Here is a 27,577-nt window from a genome sequence, read left to right as displayed (position 1 = left end):
GTGCGTGTGTGTGTGTGTCACTAGCCTGTTAGAGTGGGGTAGGGAGGACGGGGCTGGGGAGGTATAACAGACCCCCTCACACACACATACAATCACACACAGTAACACACAATGGAGTCATGGCAACATAGTTCCTCTGCGTCACTGGCTGTGTCGGCATGGCCCTCGCCCAATACACTCGCCTCGTTTGCCACCTTTGTACTGAATATGGTGATTCCCACAAGACGTGCTCTGTCCCACTTGTGAGAACTGCTCTGTTATTTACTGTGAAATGTGTTTCGCAGCGGTATGAGGCGAACTAAAATAGCCTCTTCTCCAGCGTTTAATCCTTTGTGTACATTATAGTATGTTTAATCAATCATTTATCTCCCTTGGTATTTTTATAGCCTTTTTTATAGCCTTTTTGTGTATATTTAAAGGGCATATTTTTTTTATTCTAAACTAACTCAGCTAATTTGCTATCTCCCTCCTCTCCTCCTCTCTCTCTCTCTCTCTCTCTCTCTCTCTATCTATCTATCCCTTCCCTCATTTAATCTCCTCTCCTATTCCCTACTCGCCTCCTCTCCCTTCCTCCTCTCCTCTTCTCTTTTCTCCTCCTCTCCTCTACTCTCCCCTCTCTCCTCAGATGGCCGTCCGATAGGTGTGGAGGGCATCCAAGTGCTGGGTACAGGGAACCTGATGATCACAGATGTCGGGGTCCAGCACTCTGGCGTCTACGTCTGCGCTGCCAACAAACCAGGGACCCGTGTACGCAGAACCGCTCAGGGACGTCTGGTGGTCCAAGGTGTGTGTGTGTGTGTGTGTGTGTGTGTGTGTGTGTGTGTGTGTGTGTGTGTGTGTGTGTGTGTGTGTGTGTATGTGTGTGTGTGTGTGTGTGTCAGTGGAGGCTGGTGGGAGGAGCTATAAGAGGATGGGCTCATTGTAATGGCTGGAATGGTACTGATGGGACGGAGTTAAACGTGTGGTTTCCATATGTTTGATGTGTTTGATATCATTCAATTTATTCCATTCCAGCCATTACAACGAGCCTGTCCTCCTATAGCTCCTCCCTCCAGCCTCCACTGGTGTGTGTGTGTGATTTTGAATGGAAATACATTTTAGGTCCCCACAAGGTTAGTAAAACAAATGTGTGTGTGTGTCTCATTCATTGTGTGATATTCTTACTCATATTTGACCAATTGGAGGTGGTTAGTAGTGCGGGTAGGGCCTTCCGACCAAGCAGGAAGCATTCAGCGAGTGCCTCACATGCTTATCAGCCAAAGGGCCCTGCCCTTGGCCCCAGCCAATAGCAATACTGCTCCCAGTCAATATTTCATTTAATTTTCCTGTCCATTGTTAGACAAGGCCCTGCTATAGAAGGCTCTGTCAATGTCTATGGTTTCTTTAACGATCAGTGAAACTAGTAAGCGCCCTCAGCTAATGATCTGATACGATATACAATACATGTGTTTTATGATAAGAAACGAAAAGGCTAAAGCCTTGCTGTGGACACAGCCTTCAAGAAGCATTGCTTCATATTCTCATGGCAGCAGTGTTCTCCTCCTGGATGTATTTCACAGTCGGGAAGCATATGACTGACTGACTAACTTGCTATGAGAGGGTTGTTATGGTGATAAGACCTCAGTGACTGTATAGAGTAGCAGCATACAGGTGACTCCCTCCCGCCGTCCGGCCGGCTGTTTTGATCAGAGTAAGGTAGGCTGTTTCTTAAGAGAATCGATGTGATCTTCCTGGCCAGATGGTTGGCACAGCGGCCCTCTGCTCACTGCACTACCCTTCATTTAGCTCAGAGTGAGAAAGTGAAGGGAGAGAGAGAGAAATGGAAAAAGAGAGAGTAGGGAGAGAGAGAGAAGGAAGAAGAGAGAGTGAGAGAGATAAGGGGGAGAGGGAGAGGGAAGAAGAGAGATTGGGGGAAGAGAGTAATAGACTAGGGGGAGAGGGAGAGAGAGAAGGGTAGAGAGAGAGAGGAGGGGATTGAAAGAGGGAGAGAGAAAGATAGAGAGGGAATGGGGGAAAGAGTGCTGATCAGACCCACACCACAATTGCACATCAATACTCTCCCTGACCCACCATCCCCCCGCCTCCCTCCAGCCCTTCCCTCCAGCCCCTACTCACATACACACAGCCTCTATATATAAATATATATATAGAGAGAGAGAGAGAGAGAGAGATCCTCATCATACCACAGTGTCTAGAGCTGTGTATTTCAGGTCCCGCCACTTTTACTGACAGGGTGACATACAGTATGGAGATAGCTGAGATTAGAAAACCATCATAACACCTCTTCTCTTAAGATTAGAATTATATAGATAGAGGATGCTAAATAACTAGAACTGGGAAGGGGAGGGTTTGTTTACAGGAAGATAGTTTAGATAGAGGATGCTGAATAACTAGAACTGGAAAGGGGAGGGTTTGTTTACAGGAAGATAGTTTAGATAGAGGATGCTGAATAACTAGAACTGGAAAGGGGAGGGTTTGTTTACAGGAAGATAGTTTAGATAGAGGATGCTAAATAACTAGAACTGGAAAGGGGAGGGTTTATTTACAGGAAGATAGTTTAGATAGAGGATGCTGAATAACTAGAACTGGAAAGGGGAGGGTTTGTTTACAGGAAGATAGTTTAGATAGAGGATGCTGAATAACTAGAACTGGAAAGGGGAGGGTTTGTTTACAGGAAGATAGTTTAGATAGAGGATGCTGAATAACTAGAACTGGAAAGGGGAGGGTTTGTTTACAGGAAGATAGTTTAGATAGAGGATGCTAAATAACTAGAACTGGAAAGGGGAGGGTTTGTTTACAGGAAGATAGTTTAGATAGAGGATGCTAAATAACTAGAACTGGAAAGGGGAGGGTTTGTTTACAGGAAGATAGTTTAGATAGAGGATGCTAAATAACTAGAACTGGAAAGGGGAGGGTTTGTTTACAGGAAGATAGTTTAGATAGAGGATGCTAAATAACTAGAACTGGAAAGGGGAGGGTTTGTTTACAGGAAGATAGTTTAGATGCTAAATAGCTAGAACTGGAAAGGGGAGGGTTTGTTTACAAGAAGATAGTTTAGATAGAGGATGCTAAATAACTATGGAAAGGGGAGGGTTTATTTACAGGAAGATAGTTTAGATAGAGGATGCTAAATAACTAGAACTGGAAAGGGGAGGGTTTGTTTACAGGAAGATAGTTTAGATAGAGGATGCTAAATAACTATGGAAAGGGGAGGGTTTATTTACAGGAAGATAGTTTAGATAGAGGATGCTAAATAACTAGAACTGGAAAGGGGAGGGTTTGTTTACAGGAAGATAGTTTAGATAGAGGATGCTAAATAACTAGAACTGGAAAGGGGAGGGTTTGTTTACAGGAAGATAGTTTAGATGCTAAATAGCTAGAACTGGAAAGGGGAGGGTTTGTTTACAGGAAGATAGTTTAGATAGAGGATGCTAAATAACTAGAACTGGAAAGGGGAGGGTTTGTTTACAGGAAGATAGTTTAGATGCTAAATAGCTAGAACTGGAAAGGGGAGGGTTTGTTTACAGGAAGATAGTTTAGATAGAGGATGCTATATAACTAGAACTGGAAAGGGGAGGGTTTATTTACAGGAAGATAGTTTAGATAGAGGATGCTGAATAACTAGAACTGGAAAGGGGAGGGTTTGTTTACAGGAAGATAGTTTAGATAGAGGATGCTAAATAACTAGAACTGGAAAGGGGAGGGTTTGTTTACAGGAAGATAGTTTAGATAGAGGATGCTGAATAACTAGAACTGGAAAGGGGAGGGTTTATTTACAGGAAGATAGTTTAGATAGAGGATGCTAAATAACTAGAACTGGAAAGGGGAGGGTTTATTTACAGGAAGATAGTTTAGATAGAGGATGCTAAATAACTAGAACTGGAAAGGGGAGGGTTTATTTACAGGAAGATAGTTTAGATAGAAATATTAAAACCAGAAGGATAGCTGACAGGCAAATAAACCTGCTAATGTGAGAGTGGAAAGGAAAATAGTTGCTGATTGTGGGAATGATCTCGTTGTAAATTACGACTAGATGATCCCTAATTGCAGTCTTAATTGTCTTCCCACTCACTAGGAAGTTATTAGGAAAATAACTCAAGTTATCCTATCATAAATGACAATATTGATGTGGCTTATAATACGGGTAGCTATGAATAATGAGGGGAGATAAGTATCCCAACAGAAATAGCAACAGCAATACCAACCAACAGCTCGGATCAGATCTGGGAGGAATGTAATCACAAATTTGAGGCGAAACTAAACACTGTTTAATTAAGAGGTAATAGAGATTTGCATTACCTGTACCTCTGTGTCAATTAGCGCAAACGGAGCATGGCTCATAGCTCAAAGAGAGGAGGGAAAGAATGACTCCTAGGGAGGGAGGGAGGGAGGGAGGGAGGGGGGAGGGGAGGGGGGGAGGGAGGGATCATTGGCTGGAGGCTGAAGGTCAATAGTTGTGTAATGTGCCATACTGAAAGACTTTCGGGGGAAAGATACTGTATCTGCACTGCATTGCCTTTCACTCAGTTTGTGTTCTATAATAGGTAGTCTGCGTTTGTGGATAGATTCCCTGTTCCCTCTCCTCCTTTTCCTTCTCCTCCTCCTTTTGTGTTCCTAGATCTTCTTCTCAGTTCCAATGACATTAATCTGATCCTCAGCTAATAATTGTTTTGCCAGACTCTATCGCTAATTCCCCCCCCAACACACACACACAATATAATTCTGATTAATGTGATTAGGCTGGATTAAGCCCAGGATAATACGCCTTCATTCCTCTCTCCTCTTTTCCTTCCCTCTAGAAGGCTGGGAGCTTCCTGCTTTTTCAATATACCTTGGTAGCTTATGTTTTCAAACCACTGGTGAAAAAACATAGTTGTTCTGCAGCATAGTATGGGGAATGAGAAAGACCCTGTCAGCAAGTTGCTGTATCTATGTAGCAAGGCATTTTATATTCAGTTAGTAAGTAGCCCACTATCTGTCTTTCTCTTTCCCCTGCGTCTGCCACAGCCCCAGCAGAGTTTGTGCAGCCTCCCCAGTCCATCTCCCGGCCGGTGGGCACCACTGCTATCTTCACCTGCCAGGCGCAGGGCGACCCTGTGCCCCAGCTCACCTGGCTGAAGAACGGGCAGATCCTGGAGCCTGGAGGGCACGTCAAACTCAGGAACAACAACACGTGAGTTAACGTACAGCTATGGAGATGCATATAGTAAGTGTGTTCTATTGGATTGTGTGCTGAAAGCAACAGGGACTGTACTCATTCTGTATGGTAATAACACTATATCCATTCATGCATGCAGCCATCCATCCACTGTAACAAAGCTACATGCCATATGTGCATGGCTGGCAGTGTCGTTGGCGTAATCAAACGCTCCATTATTTCTCTCTGGGTTGATCTGATCTACTGCTCTAATGAAACAGCTGGCCAAGATGTCTGCCAAGAGATACACTGACTTGTTTTAAATGGAGCTGTAACATTACATTACGAGGGTATCTATCGAATCGCTGCTGGACCGGCTCCCAAGGCTGTCCGGTGGAATTTCCAGGAACAGAACAGAAGGCTCGGCCAGTGTATTGTGTCATTTAACATTCTCCATATGAGAGATTATGAGGCCAGGTTATTGTGTTTAGTGTTGTGTTGGGCGGGCGGGGGGGCGGATTGAGGCAGGCAGAGAGAGACGGGAGGGTTGTAATGAGGCTGGGACTGGCCTCACTCCAGGTCGAGGAGAGTGGCTCTGTGTAGTGATAATGATTAAAGTCTGCTACTGTATTTGGAGTTTTGCTGTTTTATTGTCCTGAGTGGTTGTCACCACCAGTGTTTCTCCAGAACCGTTAAACACGGAGCCAGACAGCCTGGTGTTAGAATGCTTCTCATTCAGGTCAAAGAGTAGACTCCAAACATAGCCTGGGGTTTGCAGTAGAGCTAGGCGTTATAGCTCAGTAATATCTCAGATGACTGGATGCTTGGATGGTTCTCCTGAATTTGGTGCGCATACTGTTCAAGGTATTTTGTCAATGTCCTGCATGTGTTTTGATGTTTTCCAGTTGAAGATTTCACAGCACTTATTCCCTATACAGTGCACTGCTTTTGACCAGAGCCCATAACACAAAGAATATACAGCATGTCGTTACATATGAGGCAGATCTATATTTGTTCACGCAGACAAGAGAGTTTGTATTATTCATACATTTTAACTGTCAGCCTTTCAAAGATTTATAGGTTAGATTTCTTTCTGGCTGTGGGAAATGAAAGAAAGGTTAATTACAGTATACATGATGAGTTCAGTGCTGTATCCAGTCGTGTTTTTGCAAAAGTGAGAATCCATCTCTGTGTGTTAGTATTTATAAATGCAAAGGATGGTGAAGTGATTACATTACATATGCACAAGAAAAATCAATAAAGCGGGACAGTGAAGTACATGTAAATGATGCAGGTGTTCCAGACCAAGTGGTACATGGGGAGAGAGAGGCCTAGGCACTACCATCACTCAGACTCACTGCTCTCCTCTACCAGTCACAGAGATGGAGAAAGAGAGAGGGCCAGGCACTACCATCACTCAGACACACTGCTCTCCTCTACCAGTCACAGAGATGGAGAAAGAGAGAGGCCTAGGCACTACCATCACTCAGACACACTGCTCTCCTCTACCAGTCACAGAGATGGAGAAAGAGAGAGGCCTAGGCACTACCATCACTCAGACACACTGCTCTCCTCTACCAGTCACAGAGATGGAGAAAGAGAGAGGCCTAGGCACTACCATCACTCAGACACACTGCTCTCCTCTACCAGTCACAGAGATGGAGAAAGAGAGAGGCCTAGGCACTACCATCACTCAGACACACTGCTCTCCTCTACCAGTCACAGAGATGGAGAAAGAGAGAGGCCTAGGCACTACCATCACTCAGACACACTGCTCTCCTCTACCAGTCACAGAGATGGAGAAAGAGAGAGGCCTAGGCACTACCATCACTCAGACACACTGCTCTCCTCTACCAGTCACAGAGATGGAGAAAGAGAGAGGCCTAGGCACTACCATCACTCAGACACACTGCTCTCCTCTACCAGTCACAGAGATGGAGAAAGAGAGAGGCCTAGGCACTACCATCACTCAGACACACTGCTCTCCTCTACCAGTCACAGAGATGGAGAAAGAGAGAGGCCTAGGCACTACCATCACTCAGACACACTGCTCTCCTCTACCAGTCACAGAGATGGAGAAAGAGAGAGGGCCAGGCACTACCATCACTCAGACACACTGCTCTCCTCTACCAGTCACAGAGATGGAGAAAGAGAGAGGGCCAGGCACTACCATCACTCAGACTCACTGCTCTCCTCTACCAGTCACAGAGATGGAGAAAGAGAGAGGCCTAGGCACTACCATCACTCAGACACACTGCTCTCCCTCTACCAGTCACAGAGATGGAGAAAGAGAGAGGCCTAGGCACTACCATCACTCAGACACACTGCTCTCCTCTACCAGTCACAGAGATGGAGAAAGAGAGAGGCCTAGGCACTACCATCACTCAGACACACTGCTCTCCTCTACCAGTCACAGAGATGGAGAAAGAGAGAGGCCTAGGCACTACCATCACTCAGACACACTGCTCTCCTCTACCAGTCACAGAGATGGAGAAAGAGAGAGGCCTAGGCACTACCATCACTCAGACACACTGCTCTCCTCTACCAGTCACAGAGATGGAGAAAGAGAGAGGCCTAGGCACTACCATCACTCAGACACACTGCTCTCCTCTACCAGTCACAGAGATGGAGAAAGAGAGAGGCCTAGGCACTACCATCACTCAGACACACTGCTCTCCTCTACCAGTCACAGAGATGGAGAAAGAGAGAGGCCTAGGCACTACCATCACTCAGACACACTGCTCTCCTCTACCAGTCACAGAGATGGAGAAAGAGAGAGGCCTAGGCACTACCATCACTCAGACACACTGCTCTCCTCTACCAGTCACAGAGATAGAGAAAGAGAGAGGCCTAGGCACTACCATCACTCAGACACACTGCTCTCCTCTACCAGTCACAGAGATGGAGAAAGAGAGAGGGCCAGGCACTACCATCACTCAGACACACTGCTCTCCTCTACCAGTCACAGAGATGGAGAAAGAGAGAGGCCTAGGCACTACCATCACTCAGACACACTGCTCTCCTCTACCAGTCACAGAGATGGAGAAAGAGAGAGGCCTAGGCACTACCATCACTCAGACACACTGCTCTCCTCTACCAGTCACAGAGATGGAGAAAGAGAGAGGGCCAGGCACTACCATCACTCAGACACACTGCTCTCCTCTACCAGTCACAGAGATGGAGAAAGAGAGAGGCCTAGGCACTACCATCACTCAGACACACTGCTCTCCTCTACCAGTCACAGAGATGGAGAAAGAGAGAGGCCTAGGCACTACCATCACTCAGACACACTGCTCTCCTCTACCAGTCACAGAGATGGAGAAAGAGAGAGGCCTAGGCACTACCATCACTCAGACACACTGCTCTCCTCTACCAGTCACAGAGATGGAGAAAGAGAGAGGCCTAGGCACTACCATCACTCAGACACACTGCTCTCCTCTACCAGTCACAGAGATGGAGAAAGAGAGAGGCCTAGGCACTACCATCACTCAGACACACTGCTCTCCTCTACCAGTCACAGAGATGGAGAAAGAGAGAGGGCCTAGGCACTACCATCACTCAGACACACTGCTCTCCTCTACCAGTCACAGAGATGGAGAAAGAGAGAGGCCTAGGCACTACCATCACTCAGACACACTGCTCTCCTCTACCAGTCACAGAGATGGAGAAAGAGAGAGGGCCAGGCACTACCATCACTCAGACACACTGCTCTCCTCTACCAGTCACAGAGATGGAGAAAGAGAGAGGCCTAGGCACTACCATCACTCAGACACACTGCTCTCCTCTACCAGTCACAGAGATGGAGAAAGAGAGAGGCCTAGGCACTACCATCACTCAGACTCACTGCTCTCCTCTACCAGTCACAGAGATGGAGAAAGAGAGAGGGCCAGGCAGAGGTGAAGAGGAGCGAGGGGCAGAGAGAGAGAGCGAGAGAGAGAGAGAGAGTTGGAGAAGAGTTAGAGGGCAGCCTAGTGATAGACCTCCACCTGACACTGCTCTGCATCTCTCTGGAGCCTCTCATGCATCACACCCACTACGCTGGGACTGGTTAAGTATGGAGGCCAGAGTTCCAGCACCACCATTAGCTAATTGGCTCATAAACTGAGGTAGCCGAACACGAAATGTAGCCATTTATGGAACATAACTTTACGTGCCATCCTAACTTACTTAGTAGGACTACAGGAAGTGCTGAGTTTTACTGTTGTGAGGTAAGTGTTTGGGTGCGAGGCTGGTACCTTATCTCATTGCTATTCTGATACATTCCTACAGCCCATCGTACGTCTCCATCTGGTGCGCTACAGTATTAGTTCTACAGAACAGTCTTTGTCGGGTTTGCTCAAGGAACCCAGTCTCTTGGTTGGGCGAGCAATGCAAGCCCAGTTCAAGTCCAAGTAGCCCTTATTTTCTGTTGTCGTCACAGCAGATCCTGCTGTTTTCCTTTCCTATATAGGAATGATTGAAAGGATAGACGAGCACATTCAACAGGCCCCAGTCTTCCCTACAGGTGCAAGGCACAGGTAATGATATGCCCCTACAGCACACTGTTTCTGCTGTTATATAGAAAGCGTGTATCTAATATTGGAGTCCTGCCTCTGTGCAAGATTACCTAGCAGTGTGATTTTAATTAGAATGTTCCTAGCGATGTGTGTGTGTGTGTGTGGGGGCAACGGTAGGCAGGCTATCAGCACGCCACCCACTACTTTGCAATGTGAGCTGGAGGCAGTATGAATTTTGAAAACATATACTTCATTGTTTGAAACCTGAACGTTCTACTTCATATTATGAGCCACGTCTTACCTTGCTTCAAAGTAGCCTAGTTAAAATCCAACCATAGAAACTTGGAGGCAATTATTTTATCAAGACTTCCTGACGCCATTAACCAGCATTTCTCTGCTGTTCTATTGGTTTTCATATCAACTTTCTTTCGCTGTCCAGAACCCAAAGGCACAATCCTAGTCATATTAGCAACCCATCCTTGTTGTTGCTATTAGATTCCCCCTCTGTTTCTAACTGAGATTTTCATCTCGGTCACATATGGAAACGCTTTCATCAGGTGCTCTGTTAAGAATGGTGTTTTCCCACGAATTGCATTTTGGCAAATATTTTATTGGCTGCTTCATTACAGGAGTTCTGTTCAGATGAATTACCATCATCTAAATGTGATGTCTGTCATTCTGAGCACTGTGGGCACCGATGTGCTACGGAGCCAATGCATATGGGTCCGGTAAATTTTTCAAATGGCCAGTAAATTAAAATCTTCCCGGTCATGTTGTCCGATGCCAGATTTTCCTAATGGAAAATGGAAGGGACAACACTAGAGATATGCACATACTGCATATTGTTCCCTACAGGATTCTCTCATGCTGTTGACCTGCCAGAGAGGATAGGATAAGAAAGTAAGGGGATCGATTGTGTATTTTACTCACATGCATGCACACACATTAATCAAGGAACGCACGTAAGCACACACACACACGCACACACACACGTTCGCATACATACACACACATATCAAACATGCAAATTCTCCCGTGCATTGCCCTTTAGACTGTCTCCCTGCAGCACGCTGTATCCAATTACACACTGTACCCAATTACACACTGTACCCAATTACACACTGTGACAGTCTCACAGGTGTGAACTCTGTGTGAGCTAAAATGGTGTCACAATAAATTCAGATTGGCAGCTAATGCAAATATAACAGTAGGATTATATTGTTTTGACGATGGACTTGCTTCGTGTGTGTGTGTGTGTGTGCGTGCGTGCGTGCATGCGTGCGTGTGTGTGTGTGTTGGTTGACTTAGAAGGGCAGAGAGTTGATGTTCTTCTCACGCAGGGCACTGAGGGGTGGTCACGGGCTGTTCCATAAACATGAAACACCATTACCCCAGTAATGAAAATGCCTGGCTGACCTCCATTAGAATCATGGCCTCAGAATGTGCTGCCCTGGCTGTTTTCAGGGGAGTACGACACTTACAGTATGAAAGGACTGTTAATAGGAATATCTAAACCAGCCTGGCCCATCCATGACATAGTCAGGATAATCTGAACCAGTTTGCTCGCGATAATCTGCACCATCGAGAGCATCCTGACGGGTTGCGTCACTGCCTGGTATGGCAACTGCTCGGCCTCTGACCGCAAGGCACTACAGAGGGTAGTGCATACAGCCCAGTACATCACCGGGGCCAAGCTTCCTGCCATCCAGGACCTCTATACCAGGCGGTGTCAGAGGAAGGCCCTAAAAATGTTAGAAGACTCCGGCTACCCTAGTCATAGACTGTTCTCTCTGCTACCGCACAGCAAGCGGTACCGGAGCGCCAAGTCTAGGTCCAAGAGGCTTCTAAACAGCTTCTACCCCCAAGCCATAAAACTCCTGAACGTCTAATGAAATGGCTACCCAGACTATTTACATTGCAAAGTAACAGTTTCTGGGTAGAATATCAGCCTAGTATATGTTGTAGAAATGGCATGATTTGTGGAATAGTTTTGACAGGTGAGAATTGACTCTAAACTGACTAATCTTCTCCTATGTTTTTATAGGGAATGAAGACTTGTATGATTTATTTGTGTGAGTAAGTTTCAGTGAAGAGATGTGTCCTTCTCCCTCTAGGAATATTACACTGGGCTGCATTTTTTGTTGTTGTGTATCTGAACCTCTTAAAAGGAAATATGTTTTCCTTTTTTTCCTGTTTTCCTTCTGTGGAAGCCCTGTCTTGTTATTCCAGGGAGCTGGGGACCTGGGCATTGGCCTTGACCTCTAACCCTGCAATCAGTCATTTCCGTGGGCCTTCTGTGAGCCAGAGACAGCTCATCGCTACTCCCTCTTCAAAGCCCCTGCTCTCCCCCTCCCCTCTCCCCCTGTTCCCTCCTTTCTTCCCTTTTTTCCTTCTATCCCTCTCTCTAGTTTAGAGTGGTGAGAACTGGAATGGCCACCCCTTGCCTTTCACAGGCCTTCGTTCAGTGACAACATTCCAAACACACGGCCCCAGTGGCTGAATAACAGAACCCTCCCTCGCCCCCAGCCCACTGGGCCCAGTGAGCCCACCCTAGCCCCAGCCCCAGCCCAGTGAGCCCACCCTAGCACCAGCCCAGTGGGCCCAGTGAGCCCACCCTAGCCCCAGCCCAGTGAGCCCACCCTAGCCCCAGCCCAGTGAGCCCACCCTAGCCCCAGCCCAGTGAGCCCACCCTAGCCCCAGCCCAGTGAGCCCACCCTATGCCCAGTGAGCCCACCCTAGCCCCAGCCCAGTGAGCCCACCCTAGCCCCAGCCCAGTGAGCTCACCTAGCCAGCCCAGTGAGCCCACCCTAGCCCCAGCCCAGTGAGCCCACACAGCTCCCTAGCCCCAGCCCAGTGAGCCCACCCTAGCCCCAGCCCAGTGAGCCCACCCTAGCCCCAGCCCAGTGAACCCACCCTAGCCCCAGCCCAGTGAGCCCACCCTAGCCCCAGCCCAGTGAGCCCACACAGCTCCCTAGCCCCAGCCCAGTGAGCCCACCCTATCCCCAGCCCAGTGAGCCCACCCTAGCCCCAGCCCAGTGAGCCCACCCTAGCCCCAGCCCAGTGAGCCCACCCTAGCCCCAGCCCAGTGAGCCCACCCTATCCCCAGCTCAGTGAGCCCACCCTATCCCCAGCCCAGTGAGCCCACCCTAGCCCCAGCCCAGTGAGCCCACCCTAGCCCCAGCCCAGTGAGCCCACACAGCTCCTTAGCCCCAGCCCAGTGAGCCCACCCTATCCCCAGCCCAGTGAGCACACACAGCTCCCTAGCCCCACACCAGCCCAGTGAGCCCATCCAGCTCCAGCCCAGTGAGCCCACCCTAGCCCCAGCCCAGTGAGCCCACACAGCTCCCTAGCCCCACACCAGCCCAGTGAGCCCATCCAGCTCCAGCCCCCTCACCCAGCCTGGGGGGGATCCATCAATCGATAAAGTAGCCTTGAACTGACGAGTAAATGATGCTGTCAACCTGCCGGTTTGTCATGACAGCAAGGCCAGGCAGATGGCCCAAACACAGATCTTTTCTTCCCAACTTACACACACACTTTGCCCAAAACACTGACTCACGCTCTATCTTTTTGTTACTAAGATGCTCTCTCTCTCTCTCTCTCTCTCTCTCTCTCTCTCTCTCTTCCCCCCCCCCCCCCTTACTGTATCAGGAATGGTTTTCTCTCTCACTCTCTTTCTGGCATGCTCTTTCTCTCCTTTTCTCTCTTTTTCTCAGTCTCTCGCTCTCTCGCATTTCAAAGCCTCTGTGCGTTGGTTGTCCTCCTGTGTGATGCTATTGTTCCTCTGACTGCAGTAGCTATAGTTTCCTTCTTTCTCCAGTCAAAGACTCTCTGTGTGATCTGTCAGATGATTGACACAGACCCAGAGAGCAGCAGCATCCGGTTCCTCAGTCGGCCTGGCAGCCCAGTGGTTGCTAGTCGGAGCTGCTGGAGAGAGTACAGCGCAGGAGTCACGTTATGAGTCTGGTCTCAGACATCCAACCTCAAAGCAAAAGTTCTCTGGGAAGAGATGCAGGATTGTCGCTCGCTGAGTGCTCAACTCTGTTCTCTTACATCGAGGTCGAAGTTGAGTTTTGATAACTGGTCGTGGGATTTTCTAGCAACAACATTGAGCCACCATCATTCGATTCTAGTAAAAAAGTAAATTCAAAAAAAGATGTAATTACATTTTATTGGTCGCGTACACATGTTTTGCAGATGCTACAGCGGGTGTAGTGAAATACTTATGTTCCTAGCTTCAACAGTGTAGTAGTATCTAACAATACACAATACATGCAAATCCTAAAAATTCAAAGAAAGGAATTAAGAAAGAAAGAAATATTAGAACGAGCAATGTCGGAGTCTGGAATCTAAATATACATGTACAGTGTCTATAGACATTATGGGCAGTATATGAATAGAAAAGGTGTGTACAGCAGTAGTTATATGAGCCTTGATTAGAATACAGTATATGCATATGAAGAGGGTAAACAGTATGTAAACATTATATTCTGAAAAGGCTTAGCTGTACTTGTGTTTGTCCTATACAATTGCGGTCCTTCGCGGGGTGCTAAAATTCATACTTTTAATAAAAACGTTTAGCGAATATAACCACCTACTTTTTCCTCATTGCTCGAATGTAAGTCGAGATTCAATTGGGTCCGTGCTTACTGGGATCCTTGGGACTTAGTTTCTCTAATGTCCGGTAAATTTAAATGTTGCCGGTCAAATTTCCAGCCCCACCTTTTTCTAATGGAAACCCTGGTGTGTGTGTATGTAAAACTGGGAGAGAGAACAGTGTTGGGGAACTACAAAGCCAGGGGGCTGCTGCCGGACTGTCTGAAATATGCAGTGCCTTGTGAAATTTTCCAGAATCCCCTTCCTGCTCTGATCTGTTCAGGCCAGGCTGACGTTCAGTAGTTCCTCCCTTGGGGCCTCTTTGGTGTGTGTCTGTGGCGTCTGGTCAGGTTGCCTGGCTGAAAACACTCCATCCATCCCTCACTTGAAAGGCTGTCAGAAATGTGACGACTGACGGCTCTCGACTGCTGCCACCTGAGAGGTCAAAGGTGAGATTTGCCTGGAGAAGGAGAAGGAAGGTGTGCCTCCGGAGGGTTTTGACTAATAAGGATACAGCTTTTCTCAGGCAACTTACGCGGCAGGTTAGGAAAATGTATGTAGCAGGTTAGGAGAATTAGGTTAAGGTGGGGAAAAGTGTTAGGGTTAGAGTGAGCTAAAATGCTAAATAAATATTTTTTTAAATAAAAGATGCATTCTTCCTAGCCATAACCCATCAGGAGAGTGAAACAGAAAGCCTTTTCCGTCCTAATAAATAACTAGACAGGCCCGGTGAGATTGATTCCACCTGGCAGACACAGGACTAACCTATCCTCTCTGGAATAATGGCCCTCCTCACAACCCAAGCCTCTCTCTCTCTTTGTCTCTCTCTCTCTCAATCTCTCTCTACACTGAAACCAGTGGACCTCTGAAGCCACTCGTTCATATAACATACATTTTTAAAAGGAAATCGAATGATCCCCTCCTCATCATACTTCATACAGTATAATGTCCATTGAACTGTAAGACTAACACCAGTCCCCTCCACCCCTTCACTTGTGAAACGTCAGGTATATAAAGTCACCGTCCTTTACCTCCGGACTACATTCTCTCCTCATGGTTCCTCATAGAGTACCACAATATGAGTCATAATACCCATAAAACCTAGCAGTCAAACAGGGAAATGGTTCCAATTGTTTTTCCACCATAAATGTTTCCCATAGGGGATTTTAGAAACACCTAAAATAAGGGCTGTGTTTCGTGTAAGCTTGCCCTGACGTGACGTTTTGATAACTGTGTAAATCTCTCTCGGACAAGGGGACCTTTAGCAATATACACTGCTCAAAAAAATAAAGGGAACACTTAAACAACACAATGTAACTCCAAGTCAATCACACTTCTGTGAAATCAAACTGTCCACTTAGGAAGCAACACTGATTGACAATAAATTTCACATGCTGTTGTGCAAATGGATAGACAACAGGTGGAAATTATAGGCAATTAGCAAGACACCCCCAATAAAGGAGTGGTTCTGCAGGTGGGGACCACAGACCACTTCTCAGTTCCTATGCTTCCTGGCTGATGTTTTGGTCACTTTTGAATGCTGGCGGTGCTTTCACTCTAGTGGTAGCATGAGACGGAGACTACAACCCACACAAGTGGCTCAGGTAGTGCAGCTCATCCAGGATGGCACATCAATGCGAGCTGTGGCAAGAAGGTTTGCTGTGTCTGTCAGCGTAGTGTCCAGAGCATGGAGGCGCTACCAGGAGACAGGCCAGTACATCAGGAGACGTGGAGGAGGCCGTAGGAGGGCAACAACCCAGCAGCAGGACCGCTACCTCCGCCTTTGTGCAAGGAGGAGCAGGAGGAGCACTGCCAGAGCCCTGCAAAATGACCTCCAGCAGGCCACAAATGTGCATGTGTCTGCTCAAACAGTCAGAAACAGACTCCATGAGGGTGGTATGAGGGCCCGACGTCCACAGGTGGGGGTTGTGTTTACAGCCCAACACCGTGCAGGACGTTTGGCATTTGCCAGAGAACACCAAGATTGGCAAATTCGCCACTGGCGCCCTGTGCTCTTCACAGATGAAAGCAGGTTCACACTGAGCACATGTGACAGACGTGACAGAGTCTGGAGACGCCGTGGAGAACGCCTGCAACATCCTCCAGCATGACCGGTTTGGCGGTGAGTCAGTCGTGGTGTGGGGTGGCATTTCTTTGGGGGGGCCGCACAGCCCTCCATGTGCTCGCCAGAGGTAGCCTGACTGCCATTAGGTACCGAGATGAGATACTCAGACCCCTTGTGAGACCATATGCTGGTGCGGTTGGCCCTGGGTTCCTCCTAATGCAAGACAATGCTAGACCTCATGTGGCTGGAGTGTGTCAGCAGTTCCTGCAAGAGGAAGGCATTGATGCTATGGACTGGCCCGCCCGTTCCCCAGACCTGAATCCAATTGAGCACATCTGGGACATCATGTCTCGCTCCATCCACCAATGCAACACAACATAACAGCAAACATTCGCTCACACCAAAAAACTAAGAATTGATAACAAGCAGTCAAAACTTGTACAAAGTGACATCAAATTGCCTTCTCTTGCATCACAGACTGTCCAGAAGTTGGTGGATGCTTTAGTCCAGGTCTGGGAGGAGATCCCTCAGGAGACCATCTGCCACCTCATCAGGAGCATGCCCAGGCGTTGTAGGGAGGTCATACAGGCACGTGGAGGCCACACACACTACTGAGCCTCATTTTGACTTGTTTTAAGGACATTACATCAAAGTTGGATCAGCCTGTAGTGTGGTTTTCCACTTTAATTTTGAGTGTGACTCCAAATCCAGACCTCCATGGGTTGATAAAGTGGATTTCCATTGATTATTTTTGTGTGAATTTGTTGTCAGCACATTCAACTATGTAAAGAAAAAAGTATTTAATAAGATTATTTATTTCATTCAAATCTAGGATGTGTTGTTTAAGTGTTCCCTTTATTTTTTTGAGCAGTATATTTGCCTGTATTTACCCCCAACAAATGAAATGCGAATTAGCTGCTAATGTGGATATCATAAAGAACTACAAATGCCATGATGATCTGGACAAGACTGCCAAATCGAGGCAAAGGTAAGAATCTCTGAATTAAGAGATGACATGCAGGAGCTTGTAGGGATTTGTAGTCTTGCATGATGTCTACTTTGATGCTAATTCGCATTTTCAAATCTGAGAGTAAATAGAGCCGAATGTATTGATAAAAGCCACCTTGTCCGAGAGAGATTTACATGGTTATCAAAACGTCACACCAGGGTAAGCCTACACGAAACACAGCCCTTATTTTAAGTGTTTCTAAAATCCCCTAAGGGAAAAACAATTGGAACCATTTCCTTGTTTGACTGCTAGGTCTTATGGGTATTATGACACTGTCACCTCCTGACCAGTAAAGGGGGTTATTTGTCATTGTAGTTTGGTCAGGGCGTGACAGGCGGTGTTTGTTTTGTGTGTTTCGGTGTTTTTGGTTTATGTTCTATATTTTCTATTTCTATGTGTATATCTAGTTTTCTATTTCTATGTTGGGTTTTTGGCAATGACCTCCAATTAGAGGCAGCTGGTTGTCGTTGTCTCTAATTGGAGGCCATATTTAGTTGGGTTTGTTTTCACTTGTGTTTTGTGGGTGGTTATTTTCTGTATAGCCTGTGTGCCTTACGGAACTGTTTCGTTGTTTTGTTTATTTTGTTTTTGTGTTCACGTTACTTTAAATAAATTAAGAAGATGAGCACTTTACCCGCTGCGCCTTGGTCCAATCCTTACGACGCCCGTGACAGACACCTCCACTGTGGGGCTCTATTGTGAGGGGTACAGTATAGGCATTTACATTTAAGTAATTTTCATCTAGTCGGCTCGGCGACTCAAACCAGCAACCCTAATTGTACACTATGATCTTGTCCTTATGCTCATGTTGTGTCCTTGAATTTCTTCAGTCTTTCCACATCAATGACTTTGTTCATTGAATCGGAAAACCCTAAAGAACACCTACAGGTTTCTCATTCAGAGACCACACACCTACAGCATGAACAAACTGGCCCCTGTTTCTCCCACATTTAAACGGGCTGGAGGTGCCCTGGAAAGGTAGTGAAGACGGATGTGGCCCATCTGTCTGTGTGGACACCTCCAGCCCATTTAAACAGCTGCAGACATATCTAAGTCAACTGGAGTCAGACACACAATGATACGGAGAGAGGAGATAGATTGAAGTTTGTGTTTGAGGCCTTTCTGTAGAATAGCATACCTAATCAGCAGGCAGGACGTGAGAAATGGATTCATTTCATCATTCATTTGCAAACAGTGATTGATCTTACACTCCCACCTTGAAGCTTTTCAAAAACGCACTTCTCACACTAGCTGTCGGAGTCTATCCCGAAAAAATGCAATATGCTGGAGGGGTTCATTTCCATATTATGCTCCTCTGTGTTAAATCTTTTATTTTCTCATCCCCTCAGGATTAAGAGGAGAAGAGCGGATGATTATGTATTCAGCTCTAATAATATGCCCTCCACCCCCCACACACATCACCCCATACTACACACACACACCCCATCAAGTCATCCTCCAGCAATGACAGATAGAGGGAGGAAGGAGGGATTGGAAGGGAGGCAGAGGGGAAGAAGGGTGGAGAGAGAAAAATTGAAAACAGGGGAGTTAGGTGTGCGCCACCACCCCCCATCCCCATCCCATCCTCCAGTAACGACTAATCCACTCCCAGCAGGCTCATTCTGTAGTGACAGTGTATCTGCTTAGGATTGAGACATAAAAGAGGATGGGAACCAGCTAGTAGAAATGCCCTACTACTGGTGTACTGTAAAGAGGACTTTGATTCAGATGCTACACAGAAGGATTTCAGAGAGTATTCTATTGTTTGCTTGACTGCCCGCTGTGAGAGTTTTAAACAAAGCCCTTGTCAGGTTCTGCCGGCTTTGTTTTCCTCAGGAAATGCCACCGCACGCACAATACACTCATCTTGGAAATCAATAATCATCTCTGAGAGCTTCCTGTTAGCTTTCTCTGCACTACCCAATAATATCCTAATAATATCCTAATCCCTCTCGCTGCAAACCAGAGACTCACGTCTTTCCTATGTCTCCTTTCCTCCCTCCTCCTTTATCCCTCCTTCTTCCCTCCTCCTCGTCCTCCTCTTCCTCCCTCCTCTTCTTCCTCAAGCACGCTGACCATCTATGGCATCAGTCAGGAGGACGAAGCCATCTACCAGTGCATCGCTGAGAACAGTGCCGGCTCCACCCAGGCCAGTGCCCGTCTCACCGTGCTGTGGGCAGACGGCCTGCCAGGGATGCCCAGTCTGGTGCGGGCCGAGGCCCTCTCACCCAACGCCATCCAGGTGTCCTGGAAGGAGCCTGCCCAGAACACTCAGGAGATCATCGGCTATGTGCTCCACATCCGCAGGACCACAGGTTAGTGGCTAACACAATCTCTAACACACCACTAGAACACAGAATACTGCTCTGCCTCAGATGAACTGGTTCACTATGGAGAGACTGGATGTTACCCAGTCATTGCAGTACATTCTCTACCATCTAGCTATCACCTGAAAGAAAGGTATTTTGCTTACATGCATTAGCTCTTTATGAGACGTATGTTGTTTTACTGAGGTTATTGGGATGTCTGCCCTTAGCGTGTGGTAGAGATGATACAGAACAGTAGGGAGTGTGGTGTGTACAGTAGGTAGAGTGGTCTGTGTGTTATGGAGCGGTGGGTGGGTGTAGACTGTATGGGTCACTAGGTGGCTGTGCTGGGGAGGGGAGGCTGGCTCCCCCAGGGCTGACTACAGCTTCTCTTCCAGCGTCACCCCTCCTCTAGCTCCTCTTCCCCTGGACCCTCACTGAGCTGGGAGCAGGAATAGGAGGTGAGAGACTAGGGGAGAGGAGGAGAAAGCAGGAAAAAGCAGAAGGGAAGGAGGGAGCTAAAAAGAGAAGGAGATAGCAAGAGAGAGGATGAAAGAGCCGGAGAGAACGAAAGAGAGGATGGGAAGGGAGAGGAAAAAGAATAGACTAAGAGGTAGAGAATGAGAAAACAGGAGACAGCAGGAGGGAGGAGAGAGCAGTAGACAGACAGCAGGAGAGAGGAGGGAGGAGAGAGCAGTAGACAGACAGCAGGAGAGAGCAGGGAGGAGAGAGCAGTAGACAGACAGCAGGAGAGAGCAGGGAGGAGAGAGCAGTAGACAGACAGCAGGAGAGAGGAGGGAGGAGAGAGCAGTAGACAGACAGCAGGAGAGAGCAGGGAGGAGAGAGCAGTAGACAGACAGCAGGAGAGAGCAGGGAGGAGAGAGCAGTAGACAGACAGCAGGAGAGAGCAGGGAGGAGAGAGCAGTAGACAGACAGCAGGAGAGAGCAGGGAGGAGAGAGCAGTAGACAGACAGCAGGAGAGAGCAGGGAGGAGAGAGCAGTAGACAGACAGCAGGAGAGAGCAGGGAGGAGAGAGCAGTAGACAGACAGCAGGAGAGAGCAGGGAGGAGAGAGCAGTAGACAGACAGCAGGAGAGAGCAGGGAGGAGAGAGCAGTAGACAGACAGCAGGAGAGAGCAGGGAGGAGAGAGCAGTAGACAGACAGCAGGAGAGAGCAGGGAGGAGAGAGCAGTAGACAGACAGCAGGAGAGAGCAGGGAGGAGAGAGCAGTAGACAGACAGCAGGAGAGAGCAGGGAGGAGAGAGCAGTAGACAGACAGCAGGAGAGAGGAGGGAGGAGAGAGCAGTAGACAGACAGCAGGAGAGAGCAGGGAGGAGAGAGCAGTAGACAGACAGCAGGAGAGAGCAGGGAGGAGAGAGCAGTAGACAGACAGCAGGAGAGAGCAGGGAGGAGAGAGCAGTAGACAGACAGCAGGAGAGAGCAGGGAGGAGAGAGCAGTAGACAGACAGCAGGAGAGAGCAGGGAGGAGAGAGCAGTAGACAGACAGCAGGAGAGAGCAGGGAGGAGAGAGCAGTAGACAGACAGCAGGAGAGAGCAGGGAGGAGAGAGCAGTAGACAGACAGCAGGAGAGAGCAGGGAGGAGAGAGCAGTAGACAGACAGCAGGAGAGAGCAGGGAGGAGAGAGCAGTAGACAGACAGCAGGAGAGAGCAGGGAGGAGAGAGCAGTAGACAGACAGCAGGAGAGAGCAGGGAGGAGAGAGCAGTAGACAGACAGCAGGAGAGAGCAGGGAGGACGTACGGTAACAGGACACCTGTTTCTCCAGCCACGCCAGGTTGGATGGTCGCTCAGCCATCCCCATCCTTCATGTAGAGGAGCCATAAAAGTGGCTGATAATTGAATGAGACTAAATTTTATGTTGCCATGTTAATGTTTATTTGCTGGGGGTGTGAGGTTTGGTGGGGTGGCAATCTCCTGTGTGTGTGTGTGTGTGTGTGTGTGTATCTCTATGGGTGTGTGTGCAGCAGCGAAGGGGTACGTCACCCAGGCACAGCTGATGCTCTCTCCTCTGTAGTGCTATCAGATGTATAATTGAAGGCCCCCGGGGCTAGCCTATAGGAACTGCTTTAATTACCTACCAGGGACAGGCTGCCCCAATGGGCTGAGAGCTAGAGGTAGATAGTGGTTACGGGTGAGGAACTTTGACTTAAGGGCCATAACGAACTGTAACCCCCTCTCTCTTCAAATGTAACAAGCACTCACCTAGAGCCACCCCCTGGATTCACTAAGCTCTGTTGTTCACAGTCACAGCCCCTATTACCAAATGATGCAATCCTGACAGTACACTGTAAAAAAAAAAAATAATCTGATTGTTTCAACTAATTATTATTAAGGAACTATTTCCGCAGGCTTTTTTTTTTTTTTTTCTACAAAAATTTCCGGTCCAGGTATTCCCCGAAAAAATATATAATGAGTTGGCCCAAACTTACTGTAGCTCCACCTTGAGAAAATGAAGGCAAATATTCAGGCAACTTAAAATGATGTGTTTGCTCAAATTGTCTCATATGTTCATTCAACAAAAAAATCTTATTTGGGCATCTTACCTAAACAAGTGCTGTGGAACTACTTTCACACGCAGTGCTTTCAACATTGAATATTTTCAATTTACATATTTCACAGTGTGCATTTTTACAGTAATTCATATTCAACATGTCCTCACCTGGAATTTGAACTCACACCCTCTTGGTTCATAGCAGTACAATTCTCCTGCTACACTACCATGTCTTTGTCAATGGCCGAGTTCACCTCTATTGCTACACTTTGCACTTCAAAGTAAATCTATTTTATTTATTATAGTGATTAAGTAGTAATATTAAAACATAGTAATATGCCAACTATACAGAAAAACCTAACATTTGTGAAATAAGTAAATCAAATCAATGATGAGAGAATAGTCGGATTAGTCCAGTCACCCAAGTTATAGACTGTTTTCTCTGCTACCGCACGGCAAGCGGTACCGGAGCGCCAAGTCTAGGATCAAAAGGCTCCTCAACAGCTTCTACCCCCAAGCCGTTAGACTGCTGAACAAATCATTCAATCGCCACCGGACAATTTACATTGACCCCCCCTCCCTTTTTGTACACTGCTGCTACTCTCTGTTTATTATCTATGCATAGTCATTTCACCCCCACCTACATGTACAGATTACCTCAACTAACCTGTACCCCTGCACACTGACTCAGTACCGGTGCTTCCTGTATATAACCTCGTTATTGTTATTCTTATTGTGTTACTTTTGTTATTACTTTTTATTTTAGTCTACTTGGTAAATATTTTCTTAACTCTTTTGAACTGCACTGTTGGTTAAGGGCTTGTAAGTAAGCATTTCACTGTAAAGTCTACACTTGTTGTATATTAGGCGCATGTGACTAATAAAGTTTGATTTGATTTGATTATCTGAGCATTGACGCAGACATGGTGGTGTAGAAGGAGGATTGGAATGCCATGGACCAAGAGGTTGTGAGTTCAAATCCCACTTGAGGACATGTTGAATAATGATTCATGTAATAATGTTTATCAAATATGTACGTTGAAAAGCACTGTTGAGAACCAGTTACACAGCCTCTTTTAGTTAAGATGCTCAAATAATATTGTATAGCTGAATGAACATATGAGACAAGTTGAGCAAACACGTCATTAAAAATGTACTGCATTTTTGCCAATGTATAAGCTGGAAGTAGAAGCCTAAGTATTGTTGTCCATTAGTTTACTCCAATTAGGGGAGGGGTGGTAGTGTTAGGAAAATATATATACACTGCTCAAAAAAATAAAGGGAACACTTAAACAACACAATGTAACTCCAAGTCAATCACACTTCTGTGAAATCAAACTGTCCACTTAGGAAGCAACACTGATTGACAATAAATTTCACATGCTGTTGTGCAAATGGAATAGACAACAGGTGGAAATTATAGGCAATTAGCAAGACACCCCCAATAAAGGAGTGGTTCTGCAGGTGGGGACCACAGACCACTTCTCAGTTCCTATGCTTCCTGGCTGATGTTTTGGTCACTTTTGAATGCTGGCGGTGCTTTCACTCTAGTGGTAGCATGAGACGGCGTCAACAACCCACACAAATGGCTCAGGTAGTGCAGCTCATCCAGGATGGCACATCAATGCGAGCTGTGGCAAGAAGGTTTGCTGTGTCTGTCAGCGTAGTGTCCAGAGCATGGAGGCGCTACCAGGAGACAGGCCAGTACATCAGGAGACGTGGAGGAGGCCGTAGGAGGGCAACAACCCAGCAGCAGGACCGCTACCTCCGCCTTTGTGCAAGGAGGAGCAGGAGGAGCACTGCCAGAGCCCTGCAAAATGACCTCCAGCAGGCCACAAATGTGCATGTGTCTGCTCAAACGGTCAGAAACAGACTCCATGAGGGTGGTATGAGGGCCCGACGTCCACAGGTGGGGGTTGTGCTTACAGCCCAACACCGTGCAGGACGTTTGGCATTTGCCAGAGAACACCAAGATTGGCAAATTCGCCACTGGCGCCCTGTGCTCTTCACAGATGAAAGCAGGTTCACACTGAGTACGTGACAGACGTGACAGAGTCTGGAGACGCCGTGGAGAACGTTCTGCTGCCTGTAACATCCTCCAGCATGACCGGTTTGGCGGTGGGTCAGTCATGGTGTGGGGTGGCATTTCTTGGGGGGCAGCACAGCCCTCCATGTGCTCGCCAGAGGTAGCCTGACTGCCATTAGGTACCGAGATGAGATCCTCAGACCCCTTGTGAGACCATATGCTTGTGCGGTTGGCCCTGGGTTCCTCCTAATGCAAGACAATGCTAGACCTCATGTGGCTGGAGTGTGTCAGCAGTTCCTACAAGAGGAAGGCATTGATGCTATGGACTGGCCCGCCCATTCCCCAGACCTGAATCCAATTGAGCACATCTGGGACATCATGTCTCGCTCCATCCACCAACGCCACGTTGCACCACAGACTGTCCAGGAGTTGGCGGATGCTTTAGTCCAGGTCTGGGAGGAGATCCCTCAGGAGACCATCCGACACCTCATCAGGAGCATGCCCAGGCGTTGTAGGGAGGTCATACAGGCACGTGGAGGCCACACACACTACTGAGCCTCATTTTGACTTGTTTTAAGGACATTACATCGAAGTTGGATCAGCCTGTAGTGTGGTTTTCCACTTTAATTTTGAGTGTGACTCCAAATCCAGACCTCCATGGGTTGATAAATTGTATTTCCATTGATTATTTTTGTGTGATTTTGTTGTCAGCACATTCAACTATGTAAAGAAAAAAGTATTTAATAAGATTATTTCTTTCATTCAGATCTAGGATGTGTTGTTTAAGTGTTCCCTTTATTTTTTTGAGCAGTATATTTTTAATATATATTATTTATTTTTTTATATATTTTTTATATAGAAATATATGGGGGATTGGAAATGATGCAGATAATTACATTGATAGAAGCCACAATTTATCTGCAATGTTAAAGCTGATCTACCCCCTAAAAAAACAGTTACTTCGTAAAAATTTGTTGAAACAACTCCATTTTTTACAGTGTATAAATAACCGTTAAATTAAACAATCTCGCTCTCTCTTTTTCTCTCTCTTTCTCCCTCCCCGTCCATCCCTCTTTCCATCCCTCTCTCAGACCCTGTGGAGATGGAGTACCAGGAAGCCGTCAGTAAGGTGACTCTACAGCAGGTAGTGGGGGATCTGGAGCCGTCCACCAGCTATACCTTCTATGTGAAGGCCTACACGTCCCGCGGAGCCAGCAAGCCCTCCGAGAGCGCCACCGAGAGCACACTGGGCGAAGGTGTGCCTTGGGAACGCACACACCTGCACACATACACACACACTTGCACAAACACAAACAGAGCACCCACACACAGAAGCATACGCAAACAGCACACACAAAGACCTACACACATAGGCTTGCACACACACACACACATAAACGCTCACTTAATTGGTGGCAATTACATGGACCAAAAAAGGTTTTTATGAGTTGTTTATTGTAAAGGTTCTGTAAAACACCTACAGGAGTCTGTAGTACCGTAGCCACATACTTGACACAGATATACTGAGAAAGTACTAAAGACCTGTTTTATAGACTAAAACATGGTTGGCTTAACAAGCCTGACGGCTTGTGTTTAATTGAATATATCATGTCGTTTATTGTTATGTGGATGTTTAGTGGATTCTAACACCACTGTGTGTGTTTCAGTGCCAGCACCCCCGTCACTGTTCATTAAATTGATGAGCAGCAGTGTGGTGCAGGCGGTGTGGGAGCCATCCTCTAAGATGGGCCAACATGAGGGCTTCAGGCTGTACTACAGGAGGGTCCACACCCCCCTCTTCACCGGACCACTCACCTTCACCCGCAACGTCACCCAGTACAACATCACTCAGCTGGGTGAGACAGGGGGACATGGGCTGGGGGTAGGATGATCCATGGAGATGTGTTGAAGGGATTGTTACACAGTCAGTGTGTTTAAAGTGATGCCTTGAGTGATTGTACATTAGAAGCCAATTCTATTCATATAGCTATATGTCTCAACTTCTCTCTCTCTCTCTCTCTCTCTCTCTCTCTCTCTCTCTCTCTCTCTCTCTCTCTCTCTCTCTCTCTCTCTCTCTCTCTCTCTCTCTCTCTCTCTCCTCAGATCCAACCCTGGTGTATGAGATTAAGGTTCTGGCCTTCAACCAACACGGAGACGGCAACGCCACAATGCGCTTCGTCTCACTGAAGGAGGCTGCGGAGAAATCAGGTGACTTCCTGCTGCCGCACACAAACACTCACGCAAACCAGGGCTCACACGTCCTGTAATCTTTTCAGAGCAGCGTTGAAGAGGCCTCACGCAGGCTGCTGTGTGTGTTTACAGCTCTCCGTTTGACTGGATCACTCCATGCTGCCACAGCATTAGTAGTCTGGCTGGCAGCACTAGATTAGATTGTAGGTGTACTGTATGACAGCTCTGTGCTGTGGGCATTGTTTCTCTGTGTGTATGTGTTTGTCACTGTGCTGCGTGGCATTGCTGTTGTCCTTACTGGGCTGTGTGTGTGTGTGTGTGTCTCTACAGTGCTGAATACCCCCTGTGACTGTGTGAAGGATGAACAGAGCAAGACCTCTACAGCCGGCATCATCATCGGCATCCATATAGGAGTCACCTGCATCGTCTTCTGCGTGCTCTTCCTCATGTTCAGCTACAGGGGGAGGTGAGTATTGGTGCAACGACAAGGGGACTATGTGTGTGTGTGTGTGGGCTTGGCAGGGGGGCTGACGGTGGGTTTTTGTATGAATTGTGTTCCTCCAGGTTGATGACGTGTAAGACAGTGCAGGCCACCCCCCAGGCCGGGCGTAACATTTCGCTAGAGTCGTCGTCTTCCTCACAGGGGGCCCTGGCCTTAAATGGGGTGAGCAGGTCAGGCATGGAAGGGAATGGCAGCGTTGCTGGGAAGGGCAGGGGAGACAGCAACGAGCTGGAGAGACTCTTCTCAGGCCCGTCCCACTGTGGAGACCTAGCTGACAGTTCACGCATGGTGAGTAGAGGGCCTGACACCAAGTAGTCAACTGAAATCAAGTCATAAGAGTTCAATTTATCTAAGTCTAGAATGATGCAATGGGCTAGATTTACATTAGATTGGCCATTTTCTATATTACCATATTAAAGCTGGAATTGTTAATTGGTGAAACTGCCACGCCCGTTAACAATATTACAACAACAGCATAGTTACTGCAAACAACTAACACAGTTTTCCCCTCACTGCACACACGATAGAACGGCGCTATTTGTACTGCAATTTTCACCTCTTCCACAAAACAATAACGACGGCAGTGGGGCAGACGGGGGCGCTGTTTCCCCTACTACGCATTCCATCTTTAACTACATTACTGTGTGTGTGTGTGTGTGTGTGTGTGTGTGTGTGTGTGTGTGTGTGTGTGTGTGTGTGTGTGTGTGTGTGTGTGTGTGTGTGTGTGTGTGTGTGTGTGTG

At 47.3% G+C, this 27,577-nt stretch overlaps 1 protein-coding gene across 1 annotated transcript in view; it reads left to right on the top strand.

Moving 5' to 3' along the window:
- igdcc3 (immunoglobulin superfamily, DCC subclass, member 3) overlaps nucleotides 1-27,577 on the top strand; it is a 113,421-nt gene that overhangs the window by 77,258 nt on the left and 8,586 nt on the right. Inside the window, exons 6-13 of the mRNA XM_014175440.2 lie at nucleotides 626-784; nucleotides 5,008-5,173; nucleotides 19,371-19,618; nucleotides 25,236-25,400; nucleotides 25,812-26,000; nucleotides 26,248-26,352; nucleotides 26,665-26,800; nucleotides 26,899-27,124. Of these exons, the coding sequence (XP_014030915.1) occupies nucleotides 626-784; nucleotides 5,008-5,173; nucleotides 19,371-19,618; nucleotides 25,236-25,400; nucleotides 25,812-26,000; nucleotides 26,248-26,352; nucleotides 26,665-26,800; nucleotides 26,899-27,124 (1,394 nt within the window). The remainder of the gene's footprint in view (nucleotides 1-625; nucleotides 785-5,007; nucleotides 5,174-19,370; nucleotides 19,619-25,235; nucleotides 25,401-25,811; nucleotides 26,001-26,247; nucleotides 26,353-26,664; nucleotides 26,801-26,898; nucleotides 27,125-27,577) is intronic.

This window comes from Salmo salar, chromosome ssa26 (genome assembly GCF_905237065.1).
Source record: "Salmo salar chromosome ssa26, Ssal_v3.1, whole genome shotgun sequence".
Classification (NCBI taxonomy): domain Eukaryota; kingdom Metazoa; phylum Chordata; class Actinopteri; order Salmoniformes; family Salmonidae; genus Salmo; species Salmo salar.
Note: the sequence above shows the minus strand (reverse complement) of the source record. Positions and strands in the feature narration are given on the sequence as shown.